The sequence below is a fragment of the Lynx canadensis genome, chromosome C1, assembly GCF_007474595.2.
Source record: "Lynx canadensis isolate LIC74 chromosome C1, mLynCan4.pri.v2, whole genome shotgun sequence".
NCBI classification, from domain to species: Eukaryota; Metazoa; Chordata; class Mammalia; order Carnivora; family Felidae; genus Lynx; species Lynx canadensis.
Genome location: NC_044310.1, coordinates 191,768,456 through 191,782,744, shown reverse-complemented (window position 1 = coordinate 191,782,744; position 14,289 = coordinate 191,768,456). Strand labels below are relative to the sequence as shown.

The following is a 14,289-nucleotide window of genomic DNA, read 5'->3' as shown; positions in this document are numbered from 1 at the left end:
CAGCAATCAGACAACACAAAGAAATAAAAGGCATCCAAATCAGCCAGGAGGAGGTCAAACTTTCACTCTTCGCAGATGACATGATACTCTATATGGAAAACCCAAAATATTCCACCAAAAAACTGCTAGAACGGATTCATGAATTCAGCAAAGTTGCAGGTTATAAAATTAATGCACAGAAATCGGTTGCATTCCTATTCACCAACAATGAAGCAACAGAAAGAGAAATCAAGGAATCAATCCCATTTACAATTGTACCAAAAACCATAAAATACCTAGGAATAAATCTAACCAAAGAGGTGAAAAATCTATACACTGTAAACTATAGAAAGCTTATGAAATAAATCGAAGAAGACACACACAAAAAATGGAAAAAGATTCCATGCTCCTAGATAGGAAGAACAAATATTGTTAAAATGTCAATACTACCCAAAGCAATCTATATATTCCATGCAATTCCTATCAAGATAACATGAGTATTCTTCATAGAGCTAGAACAAACAATCCTAAAATTTGTATGGAACCAGAAAAGACCCTGAATAACCAAAGAAATCTTGAAAAAGAAAAATAAAGCAGGAGGCATCACAATCCCGGATGTCAAGCTATACTACAAAGCTGTAATCATCAAGACAGTATGGCACTGGCACAAAAACAGACGCTAGATCAATGGAACAGAATAGAGAACCCAGAAATGGACACACAAACGTAGGGCCAACTAATCTTTGACAAAGCAGGAAAGAATATCCAATGGAATCAAGACGGTCTCTTCACCAAGTGGTGCTGGGAAAACTGGACAGCAACATGCAGAAGAATGAACCTGGACTACTTTCTTACACCATACACAAAAATAAACTCAAAATGGATGAAAGACCTAAATGTAAGACAAGAAGCCATCAAAATCCTCGAGGAGAAAGCAGGCAAAAACCTCTTTGATCTTGGCTGAGCAACTTCTTATTCAACACGTCTCTGGAGGTAAGGGAAACAAAAGCAAAAATGAACTGTTGGGACCCCATCAAAATAAAAAGCTTCTGCACAGCAAAGGAAACAATCAGCAAAACTAAAAGGCAACCGACAGAATGGGAGAAGATATTTGCAAATGACATATCAGATAAAGGGTTAGTATCCAAAATCTGGAAAGAACTTATCAAACTCAACACCCAAAAAAAAAAAAATACAGTGAAGAAATGGGCAAAAGACATGAATAGACACTTCCCAAAGAAGACATCCAGATGGCCAACCAACACATGAAAAAATGCTCAACCTCACTCACCATCAGGGAAATACAAATCAAACCATAATGAGATACCACCTAACACCTGTCAGAATGGCTAACATTAACAACTCAGGCAACAACAGATGTTGATGAGGATGAGGAAAAAAAGGCTCTCTTTTGCATTGTTGGTGGGAATGCAAGCTGGTGCAGCCACTCTGGAAAACAGTATGGAGGTTCCTCAAAAAACTAAAAATAGAACTACCCTATGACCCAGAAATTGCACTACTAGGTATTTATCCAAGGGATATAGGTGTGTTGTTTCAAAGGGACACATGCACCCCAATGTTTACAGCAGCACTATCAACAATAGCCAAAGTATGGAAAGAGCCCAAATGTCCATTGATGGATGAATGGATAAAGAAGATGTGGTATGTATATACACAATGGAGTATTACTCGGCAATCAAAAAGAATACAATCTTGCCATTTGCAACTACATGGATGGAACTGGAGGGTGTTATGCTAAGTGAAATTAGTCAGAGAAAGACAAAAATCATATGACTTCACTCATATGAGGACTTTAAGAGACAAAACAGATGAACATAAGGGAAGGGAGGAAAAATAATATAAAAACAGGGAGGGGGACAAAACATTAAGAGACTTTTAAATATGGGGAAGAAACAGAGGGTTATGGGAGGGGTTGTGGGAAGGGGGATGGGCTAAATGGGTAAGGGGCATTAAGGAATCTATTCCTGAAATCATTGTTGCACTATATGCTAACTAATTTGGATGTAAATTTTAAAAAATTAAATTAAAAAACAAAGGAAAGAAACAGAGGCTTTTGTGGGAATGGAGCCTATTGTCCTTTATACCCACATTACCATTATGACATGGACAAGGGATGCCTCCCAATGGAGGCTCACACAGCTATAAATGCCTCTCTGCTAAAACGGGAATGGTTCCTTCATAAAAAGATTAAACCTGATGTGACAGGTCTTTCCAAATTACAGGAGGATGTGACTTCCCCATTCCTCAGTCCTCTCGGTCCCCTTGAAGAACTGATGGACAGTGTGTTCATTGCCTTAGTTCCTGGTGACCTGGGATAACCCCAGGGAAGAGCTGATGGAATGAGAAGGGGAGTCTGTGTATTTCCCCAATGGCAGCACCACCACTGTACCCAGTGGGGCTTTCTGGAGAACGACAACATACTATCCTGCCAGCAGCACCACACTTACCAAAGATGGCCAGTCAGGTCAACTCAGCTCGCTGAGCTTATAGCAGTACAAATGGCTGTGCAGAGTGCCATTGCCCATGACAAGCCTCTTGTCCATATTTTTACTGACTCATGGGAGGTTGCTAATGGACTAGAGTTTTGATCAGGCCAATGGCAGCAGGACAATTTTCCCATTCAAGGCCATCCCATTGGGGGTGCCCCAATTTGAAGGGACATTGGCCAGGCACTAGTCATAATTAAGGTTACCCACGTTTCAGCACATTCAAAGGCTATCACTCCAGGGGTTGTCTTTAACTGAAAGGTGGATGCCCTGGCTAGGTCACTACCAGTTGGAGCTCAGCCACCAACTCTTTACCAGTGAGTCCACCGGCTCCACCTGCTCCACCCGCCATCACCAAACTACAGCCCCTCTCCCTGCCCGCCCCCCCCCACACACATGCATCAATCGTTGGCTCCACCATTCTGACCTTTCTTAGTCACCACTTCCATGCTCCTTATTCCCTGGCCAAAGGGTCCCTTATCTCTTCAGGTCATGGGGGAGCTGCTGCCACAATGACCTGGGCCCACCAGAGGGCATTCTGCTTGTTCTGAATTGCAAATTATGCTCCTAAACCAAAGACTGCACACTGCCCTGTCATGCTGCAGTTCTGGAAGGGGACCACTCTCTTCGCCTCTGAGGGTTAATTTCATAGGGCCATTCCCTCTGTCAGCAGGCACTATCCACTTGACAATTAACATATGGAGAGTTCTACTGGCCTACTGCTTGCTACACCTCCCTGTAGAGGTGGCAGGTAATCTCTTTCTTTTCTAAGTACATCTTGTCCCCATTTGGCCCTCCAGACATCACTGACACAGATCAAGGATCTCATTTTATTGCCCATATAACACCGCACTGGGCTCTCCTACAGGGTATCCAGTGGTACTTTCATCTCCCAAGTTGCCCCTTAAGTTACAGGTTAGTAATTGGACTCCTAAATGGACTTTCTGGCTGCCAGGGCACTTACCACTTTAAACTCTAGGCCATACGGCCAGCATGATCATCATACCAACTGGGCTCACCAGGCCATGCTGCCTATGACTGTGATCGTGGGGGAATTTGATGCCTTCGTCTTACAGGACAGTATCACCTACATTTTTCCCAACAGTTCTGAGTCCCGTCACAGACTTAAAATGTTGATCATCTCACCTTCCAAAATTCCTTGGCAACCCAATCAGGGTCAAGGGGGCTATGACCCCCTGGTCGTAGTTAGTCCTGGCCCATAAGAACATCGACCCACTGTGCTGCTGTTGGAGCACACTTACCTGCTTGACATGCAAATTCCGCCTGAAATTCCAAGGTATGGTGGCTTTAGTGGAGGGCTGCTTTCTCCTAACCATACCTCCCCAAAGGAGGTGGAAATAATTGCACCAAGACCCACTAAAGGGATGGCGTGGAACTCTAAAAAGGGGAGGGGGCGGGAGAGGCACTCAGGCTGGTTGACACCAGCATGAGATGACAGCATGGCGATACGATTACACCACTTGGCCCTTCCCCGCTTTGGAGGAGGCTACCAATGAACTGTTGACCCACAACAACCCCTTAATAAATCTTCACATGGGGCAGTCAGTGGGGAGGTGCAAAACTATAAAATACAGACGCTCACTGCTGCTGGCCTTACTCTGGGCCTTGAGTGCCCTCCAGGTCATAGGGCTTCTCCTCAGCCCGGAGAAGCAACACTACAAAGTCGCCGGACCATAAAGCACTCACTCACAATTGCATCCCAGCATGGAAGGACAGCACGTGTTGGAAGTCAGCCCTTAGAGGTGTGGCACCCAAAAGCCACCAGGTATGGATGTTAGCTTAAAGGCCACCAGCCCTGCTTACATGTTCACAGATATCCTGACCTCTGGGTACTGGCCATTACATTGCCCTAATTTCAACCCTAATTGGCTGATAGGCTTATGTAGTTCAGACTCATCTCTGGTAATAGAGAGCCAAACATTAAATTGTTGGGACCATATAACTAAGTTTTCTTTAAACCAAGCTACACATGTGCCTCCAACCCTTACTACTTATGGATGGAGACCTCCTTGGAGAAGGGTACTGCCTAATTATTTACAAGGTGCACCCAACGACCCCTCAGATTTACTGAGAATTTGTGATACTAGTAAATGCTCCTGATGGTTCGAGCAAACCTTAATCTGGGCACCCCAAGATTATTAGACCTTGATTAGACCCCTTATTAGACCCCTTGATCCCTCAGTTCCCCTCCTGGGTAACTACCTGAGAGAGCCACCCCTCTCTCTGGGATGGTTCCCTCCACCGGTGGCAACGCTGGAGATGACAACACCCAAGCCCACAACGTCATGGGACACAACCTCATCCCAAACACCGCCTCTGCAACCTTCCACTATGGCAGAGATGACACCCAGAAAAGACACAGCAGACTTGGGGTTGAGGAACTGAACACCTGTTTATCTAAACTCCCTAGTGATGACCCCCTTGGGGGGTATTTTGCAGTTAACAACGTGTTTACCCCAGAACCTCTTGCTTACCACAATGCTGGCTGCTCAGGTGTGGGGTGGCACTCTGGCTGCCGAGCTGCTCTCTGCTGTGCCTATGAGTTTGGGAAGGCCAAGGTATGCGTCCATCTCACAACCTTATGGGAGCCCTTTTAAACACTTCACTCGGTTGCCTGCCTTCCCCACACCCATTAGATTGGCCCACATTATGCATCCTCCTGGGGCTCAGCGAATTTAACTTCCATCGAGAGGACCCCTTCCTGACTGCAGATCCTGCCACCACCGCAGCATCCCCTTCTACACCCGCTGGAAGGACCACAGTTACAGGGTCACCTCTCCACACCCCCCTGGGGGGACCCTCCCACACAGCCACTACTCAGAGCTCCTGTTCAAGCCCTCCAATATAGTCTTAATATATTTACACAATGGACAGAAATCAAGCTCATTGTGGGGGGGGGGGGGGCTGCTGTAACTGCTGGGCATGTTACCGAGCTCAGCAAAGGCTATTTCCCAAGTTTCTACTCAGCTGATTTATTGACTCGGCCCCCATTTGCCCAACAGAAGGCACTCAACCGGTCCCTGCAGCTTGCCCGCAGCTCTCCGTGGTGCTCAACTGCTCCCATGCAGGACACTTTGCGAGACAGCATGTGGCACCTGCAGGAGTCTGTCCACATGTGCCCTTTACAATCCTCCATATCTGCCCCAGGCACCGACACCACACGGATGAATGCGACCTGCACTTTGTCCCAAGGAGCACAGTCCCCATGGTCTTGGTTCTTCCCTCAACCTCCAATACATCTGCATCCCTGCTGGCCCCTGGGAAATCCTGTCTGTCTATATACGTGTACTATGGTCTCCCCAGGACTACCCTCACAAACCACTAAGCAGAACCCTCAGTCTGTCTTCCTGCCTCCCTCACATCAACAGTGTGCAGGGTTCATCCCCATTACATCAGGTGCAGGCCTGCTACTATCTCTCATAGGGACTGGACAAGGCACTGCTGTATCAGGCACCCAAAAGCAAATTATTAAGGCACACACCCATCGGCCAGCAACTCCGGCTGAATACATTGGGCTGTTACACCAAACCCGAGTCTTTTTAAAGAAGTTTTTTTTTTAATGTTTATTTATTTATCTTTGAGAGAGACAGAGACAGAGTGAGGGCAGGGGAGGGGCCAGAGGGAGAGAGGGAGACACAGAATCCAAAGCAGGTTCCAGGCTCTGAGCTGTCAGCACAGAGCCCGATGCGGGGCTCGAACCCATGCACCGTGAGACCGTGACCTGAGCCAAAGTCGGATGCTTAAGCGACTGAGCCACCCAGGCGCCCCACCAAAACTTCGTTGTTAACGCAACAACAACATGATTCTTTAGCAGAGGTGGTTTTGTATAACCGTTTAGCTTCAGATTACTTATTGGCCGAGGAAGGAGGTATACGCGCTGTAAACGGAATCACCTGCTGCATGTGTATTAGTAATTCTGGACAAATTCTGGGAAACTTACAAAAGATGGCCCAACAGGTACAAGTATTTCATAACCTCACCCAAGCGTTTTACCAAACAAATACCTTAACCTTATTCAAGGGCTTTATTTTCTTGGCTGGATCTCAACAAGAGAAGGGAATGGTTATGGACAGGATTTCAAACTGTCACGTGTCTACTGACATTTTGCTTTGTTCAAATGTTCATGGGTTACGTGACCAAAACTCTGCCCGTGCCTTTTAATATCTCCACCATCCTGGCAGTGCCTAAAATTTTTCCTAAAGATTAATTCCTAAGCAGCACAGGGTCAATTGTGATGAGAAAAACAACTTTTTTGTTGTTGTTTCTGAGCTGCTGCCTAAGCATTTTATAGCCTGATATAACCCTGCTCACACCCAGAGTCTGGACATTTAGATAAGAACTTGAGTTCAGGATTCCCACTCTCAGTTCCCACTTTGGTTTTCCCAGAGCACCTTTTAAAATAACCACTTAGGGGGCACCTGGGTGTCTCAGTAGGTTAAATGTCCAACTGCGGACTTCGGCCCAGATCATGATCTCACAGTTCATGGGATTGAGCCCTGCATCAGGCTCTGTGCTGTCAGCACAGAGCCTGCTTGGGATGGTGTCTCCCCCTCTCTGCCCCTCCCCTGCTCATGCTCTTTCTCTCAAAATAAATAAATAAATAAACATTTAACAATAAAAAATAAAATAGAATTAGCATTTAGAAGTTAAGCCCTTGAAAACTTAGTGACCTCAGCCCCAAATGCCTCATAAGTAACAGGTGCTTGCTGCTCTGCTGTCTATGTCCTGCTCATCGTGACTTGGGACGGAGGACTGCTCAGGTGCTCGGAGACCTACCTGTCAACCCCTGTGTGGGTGGCTTGTGCCCCCTCATTCTGCATATTCTTAATTCCACACACCAGCTCTGGCTCCCCACAATAGGGAAGGTAACAAAAGATTGAGCTGTGTGCAGGCCAACTAAAGTCAAAGGAGGTGACATTTCTTTTCCCTAGACTCTGTGCTATGCATAGTGTACCTCTTCCATCCCTTCCCAACAGGAAGAGAAAAGAATCCCAAGGGAGCAGGATACAGGGTAAGTAATTTGTGACTAAAGGAAAGTTCCGCGAAAAGGTCTAAAAGGGAAAGAATACACCATCCTAAATATACTTCTTTGACATAAGAACTATTTTAGTCTGATTATTTCTAAGAAACAGCAGACACAGGAGAAGTTCTGAAAACCAGAGCACAAGTTACCCTTCTGTAAGAGTGGTTTCCATTTTATAAGAACTCTCCATTTGTAAGGGTCTCTCTCTCTCTCTCTCTCTCTCTCTCTCAGGAAGACAATGATTCTAAGCATCTAGAAACTCTCATCAATGGAGAAAGCAGAGTCTTCTCTCACCACTTACTGTGTTTTTCCTGATAGCTTCCCACAACTGGACCCCCACCCACCCACCCCCAACATCTTCTTTTGTCTTTAGCTGAAGATATTATCTAAGGTAGTGACTTGGGCAATTCTGAAGAGTTACTCAGTTTTCCTGGGTCTCCCCCATGCATACAGGAGGTACACATGTTATAAAACTTGTTTGTTTTCCTCCTGTTAAGCTGTCTTTTATTGCAAGGTGTGGCTCAGCCCAGAACTTAGAAGGGTAGAGGGAAATTTATTTTTCCTCTTCTACAGGCTCATTAACTTTCTTAGGAACAGATCTCATAGGATTATCTCAGAATGAATGAATGAATGAATGAATGAGTGAATGAATGAATCCAAATTGTTTCTCCCTCTTTTTAAGTGTATGTCCATTTAATTAATATATTGCATTAGTGGTTCATAAAATGCTTGCGTTTAGTAATCATCCATTTTTGCTTGTAAATGTCTTGGGGCACCTGGGCGGCTCAGTCAGTTAAGTGACCAACTGTGGCTCTGGTCATGATCTTGCAGTTTGCGAGTTCAAGCCCCACATCAGGCTCTCTGCTATCAGCACAGAGCCGGCTTCAGATCTTCTGCACCCCCACTCTCTCTGCCCCTCCCCGACTTGCGCACGCTAGCTCGCTCTCTCTCTCTCTCTCTCTCTCTCTCTCTCAAAAATAAACATTAAAAAATAAAAAAAGGTAAGTCTTGGTAACAAAGCAAAACTAAATTTTTTCCATTTCAGACCCTGAAACTTCTACAAAGTGGTAAACTGACTTCCTAGTAAGGAAAAATTTACACTAATTCATCAGAAAATAAAACTGTCTATAAAGAAACTTGAATTGGGGTAAGCACCAAAACTCAAGGAATATAACCATTTCAATCCAAGGTGACCACATTCCCCATCTGCTCTTGACCATCTCGGTTTATGTCTATTATCCTAGCCTGATGATTAAGCGTGCCCACTGTCACTCTCAAAAATGGCACAGTTTGGACAATAAGTTATTCATCACCTTATCTGGAGACAAAAAGATTCCTAAACAATCTCTGACAAAGAGAACTTTAAGGTTCTCAGAAACACTACTATTACAGAGGTGCTTTGCATCATCTGTTTTTAAACTCGTGAATTGTGAAAGAGTTAATAACATTTTCACTTTCACAGTTGTAAAGTAATAAGGACTGATCAACACTCCATGTTTGTGAAATAAATGTAAAACTCTGCCTTGCCACCCCTCTCTGGGAACTTCCCTATCCACCTGTACCCCCGGTCTGAGGATCCACGAGAATGGCACAGTGATTCAGCATTTCTAAGGCATTCATTAAAATGTGCTTGAGTGCAATGAAATCAGGAAAGGAAAAAAAGATACATAATACACATACTAAAATCAAAACTTCTTGTATAAAAGCAAGGATGATGAAACTCTATCGAATCTCTCTTTGCTGAAACATTTGTAAAGCAGCTGAACTGACAAGTGTCTCCCATGACTACTACTGGCAAGTCAGTTATCTTAAGACACAGCAGGAAACATATGGGACACTTTTTGTCACCTCGTTCCAGAAATGCTTAAAAACAGAAATAAAAGGGAAATCACAGACCACAAAGGGAAATTTCATGACACAAGACGCTGTTTATACCTGTGGCGGCAGGGGGCACTTTTTAGAATCTTGCTTATCTCATGTTAGTGTCTCCTGGGGGTCAGACGGTGCCTTGTCCATCTGTGCACCCTTATCTCTTATCTCTGAATCTTTAGCATACTCCTTTGCACAGGAAAAATGTGCAACCAGTGTGTGTTGAATTGAACTAATAAGAAAAGGAGAAAAATGCTTCCAAATATAATTTCTGTGTAAGCATTTTTTTTCTAAGATAAAAAGAACCCCTACCACCTCGCCCCAACAGCAAGTATGTGTTCCGTGGTGAGAAATCTACGTGAGTGGCAGGACAAGGTTTAACAAACCATATTATCATAAAAATTAAGATACAGAGGAGTCAAACCATGGCCTACCCAAAAAGCAACCACATAACATTAGACCAGAAGATAGGCGTCAGTCATAGCCTTTAAAACTTGAGTTATAGGGGCGCCTGGGTGGCGCAGTCGGTTAAGCGTCCGACTTCAGCCAGGTCACGATCTCACGGTCCGTGAGTTCGAGCCCCGCGTCAGGCTCTGGGCTGATGGCTCGGAGCCTGGAGCCTGTTTCCGATTCTGTGTCTCCCTCTCTCTCTGCCCCTCCCCCGTTCATGCTCTGTCTCTCTCTGTCCCAAAAATAAATAAAAAGTGTTGAAAAAAAAAATAAAAAAAAAAAAAAACTTGAGTTATAAAAATATTCCTCTGAAATATTTTTAAGTCTCAGCTCAGGAGGAATTGAGCATTCTTTGAAATACACTTTAAGGCAACTTGTGTGTGTGTGTGTGTGTGTGTGTGTTATTCCTCCAACACCCAAGGCAAAGGCACCAGAGTTCGAGAGCCTACCACCCAACCACAGAAGGTTTCATTAATTAGGACAGCCAGAAAATGGGTCTCAATGCACTTCTCAAAAGGGCCTTGGATTCGCCTTCCTTAAAGTCACCATCCACTCATCCCATCAAGAAGACAAATGGGCAGACAGGATCCAGGAGTCAACCCATTAAGTTACATAGGAGCAGATGTCATAGGGCTGTGAGAACAGAGTCCCGGAGTTCATCTCAGCCAAGGTGGGTAACAGCCCCATCACAATACTGTGAAACAAAATTAGCTGCTCCAATAATATTCTGTATTGAATAGGAAGCATTTTCTCAGAAACCTGACTTGTAAAAAATAATAAAAATGAAATGTTCAGGCCTCTTGAAGTTTATATTAGCCATTTTACAATCTTTGGAAAATCACCCAAAAGCCTTAAATTTCTAACTCCTCGTTTGTAAAATGGGAATAAATACCATTACCACTTACCTATGTTTTAGAAAACAAATCAAAACAATGATATGAACCACAGATACTTTTCTTAAACACTAGATGTTAGACAGTTACTGCTTTTCTCAATTGAACAGGTATAGTCCAAAGTAAAATATCTGACATACAAACTCTATTCTCTGCTCCTGATAAAGAACACAGGCACTGATGACCAACCCGTTGTATAAATCTGCTTGGCACCCAAAATATTACTAACTCAAATAAAGAGCAGTAAGCAAGGAAAAAAGATCCTTCAAACTCTTTGGACATTAAGCCCCTCATGTTCCGTTGAGTGCCTTTTTAAAAATCAGTGTCACTTTCTGAACCAACTGGAAAGTAAAGCAACGACTCACAACGAATGCAGATGAAGTCTTGAAGGACTATGATGGCCCAAACTGGTCTCTATATTACATAAACAGTTTGTATATATTCGCTATAATCTTTTTAAATGCCAAATTGTTTACCTGCTGAAAATATGTCAGAAAAAAAGTATTTTTTACTATGATCAATTAAAGAAATTTAAAATCAAAGTTAAACACTCAGTTTCTACGTGAAAGTGATAGCAACTCTGCAGACAAATAGCCTCGTAGAGCAATCTTCTGTGTGCAGAGTGAAAGCAGTTTTCATCATGGGGTGTAGAACACTGCACCCTTATAAAAAGCCTCACAGAAATAAGTCAGGACCATAAACATACTCACTTAACTACCCTTCAGTGTCCAATGCAACTTAAAGACACATGGACCCCATTTCAGCTATTGGATCTAAAAAGCCACAAGAAATTCAAATTCCACATTAGTGTCAGAGAGAAAAAAACAAACGGCAATCCTATCCCAGTAGATCCCAGGTTTACTTCCTCCAGTCTCTCCTCTATCGTAATATTGATTGATTTCCTAATAAAATGTTGCAGCAAAATTTGTGAAATCGGATTCTGGCAGCAAATCAAATCAAAAGACAACTCTCCGTGGCAGCTACTTTTACATACCCAGACCCATGCCTACCTTGTTATGTTTTTGCTGGTGTCTCGTCTTTGTGTCAAGAACATGATAAGGGCTTTCCGAGTCTTGGTTGATGTAATATATGAGTCTTGAAGGCAGTGTGATTTCTTTCTGCATTGCATTCCTGTAACTGGTATCATTGCTGCTATTCTGTTGCGATGTGTTGTCTTCATCTGCCAGGACTTCCAAATTTTTTTCTGCAGTTTCATTCCAATGCGGAGCTGGGGTGGGGGGGGTGCACAAAGATACACAAATACACACATATGCCCAATAAATACATACGTACTACAATGTTTTTCCATCAATTGCAAAAACAAAGTTTTCTATTTATAAGCAGGTAAGAAGTAGAGACACAGCAAAGCAAGTTATCCCAACAATGAAATGGCCTCGATAGGTTAACGGCCAGTGAGACATATACAACGATGTACTATTTATTGTCTTAGTGTTTTTTATGTGTATTTCTAACCAGTCTCAAATCTACACTTCTAAGTATGGGGAGTCGGGGTGTGGGGGGTGGAATGGACTTGAAGGAAGACGTTAAATGAACATGCTCAGAGGTTTTGACCCTCTCCTCCATCCCTTGAGTCTACAGAAAGCTCAATGGGACTCTGACTAGGAGTATCCCATCGGAGAGCTAAGAATGCTCCTAAGATAACTGGAGTGCTGAATTCATGGGCACGGGTTGTTAATTGATTCATTAAACAAAACAGACAATTCCTTTTTCTTTAAACTTTGAGACGAGCAAAAATTCTCTGCCATAGAGGGAAGCAGATGCTGGCAGCGTTCCAATTCCTTTTATTTTCCTGCCAAGGCCAGCTTTCTGCTTCCACTGATTTCCAATCATCGACGTATTGAATATCATATTATGTTAATTGTTCCTTATAATGACAAGCATTTTGAGAATTACAAACTAAAGGTCTCTCTCTCCGAAGTTTCCCTCCCCCATCTTAAGTCCAACAGCAGTGAATAAACCCAGCAGGCGATGTGAGGAAACAACACATTACCACTATTATTATTACAGCCTCCCGCATTCACATTCAGGCTCTCCACCCAAGAAGCAACTTGCTCCCTCACTGCATTTACCGTCCACCGGTTTCCCCTCCGCCAAGTTACACAGATCGCTGAGGCACCCCGCATCCACTAAATACCTTCCAGTGGAACCGACAGTAATTGGAATGGGTTTTTAGTGAATGCAACAGAAACGGACTTCAAAAAGTGAATTGGAATGAACAGGGGTTTGGGAAAGAGGTGGAGAGGCAGGCAGGGTGGCTGGGAAAGGCCGGGCCCGGGACGTGTCCGGAGCGCACGGACCCGCGTGCCCTTCGCTTTCCTCTGCAGGGCCCCGCAGGCAAGGCAATGCAAAGGGCACCGGGGCCATACCCACCGCTGGGTGCAGCAGCCCCCCAGGCACGGGGCCGGGACGAGGTGGCGAGTGGAGGCAGCAGGAGAAGGACGAGGAGCAGGCGGCAGGGCGGCGCGCGGGCCAGGGCGCGGGCAGGCGCCGGGCCGGCGGGGCCGCCGCGGGGGCCGCCGGAGGCTCGGGGAAGGCTGTAGCCCGCCAGGGGCGGCCGCCGGGAGCTGCTGCCGGGCGGCTTCATGGCTCATAGCTCCCGGGCGCCGCTCGGTGTGGCCAGCGAGAGCGCCGGGCTGGGCTGCGGGGAGGCTGCGGGCGGAGCCGGTCACGCCGGCTCAGCGCGCATGGTGCCGCCGCGGGCAGGGGGCCGGGGCTCGGGGCTCGGGACTAGGGGCTGGGCGGCGCCCCCTCCCCTGCTCGCCTCTCAGCCCCTCCCGGGCGGCCGCTGAAGAGTCCGGGGGTCCTAGTCGCTCCGCCAACTTGGAGCCTCCCCAGATGCTCCTCCCTCCCTGCGGCGGGCGCGGCCGCTCCAGCAACTGCGGGGGCTGCTGCTGGGGCTGAGGATGCTGAGACGGCGCGTGAGAGCGAGCGGCGCGGGGGCGCGCGGCGCGGGCGTGCGCCCCGCCCTCGAGAGCGCGCCCGAGCGCGCCTTCGGGTCCTGATGCTGATGCTGATGCCGATACGGATGCCGTTGCTATTGCCTGGCACAGGACGCACTGCGCATGCTTTATCGTGGAGGAAAAGGGAGAGGGGAAAAAAAGCAGCAGAGTGATGCAGCATCCCAGGCAGCATCAGAGGTGACGGTGGCATCTTCAGAGGTGGGGGCGGGAGAGGGGGGTGGCTGGCAATAAGAGATTAGCCAGAGGGGAAGAAAGAAGCGTACCGCGGTTTCCAGGCCAGAGACAAAGATGATTTGGGAGAAACAATCAACCAGAGAAATCTACCTGCCTCTCCCACCACCCCAGATCTTAAATACTCCCCCCTCCTATTCCAACCCCCTTCTCCGGGAGACCCTAAGGCCAAGCATTTCCTTCTTAATCCTTTATTTATTTCCTTCCTGCAAATTAATATAAAGGATTGCGGCCGGAGAGGTAAAAATAGCGCTGCTCCTCATTCAGCTGGCTCTTAGCCGGTGAAAAGAGGACTGCGAAGCACGTTTGCTCGTTGCAGGCTGGTGAGGGCTGGT

At 45.9% G+C, this 14,289-nt stretch overlaps 2 protein-coding genes across 2 annotated transcripts in view; both read right to left on the bottom strand.

Annotated features, from left to right (window-relative positions):
• The window catches only part of ADAM23 (ADAM metallopeptidase domain 23), a 173,258-nt gene extending 159,911 nt beyond the window's left edge, over positions 1-13,347 (bottom strand). Inside the window, 2 exon segments of the mRNA XM_030326759.1 lie at positions 11,753-11,970; positions 13,134-13,347. Of these exon segments, the coding sequence (XP_030182619.1) occupies positions 11,753-11,970; positions 13,134-13,347 (432 nt within the window).
• A 91-nt stretch (positions 13,348-13,438) lies between these two features.
• Positions 13,439-14,289, bottom strand: part of ZDBF2 (zinc finger DBF-type containing 2) — a 154,580-nt gene continuing 153,729 nt past the window's right edge. Inside the window, 1 exon segment of the mRNA XM_030323765.2 lies at positions 13,439-13,828. Within this exon segment, the coding sequence (XP_030179625.2) occupies positions 13,439-13,828 (390 nt within the window).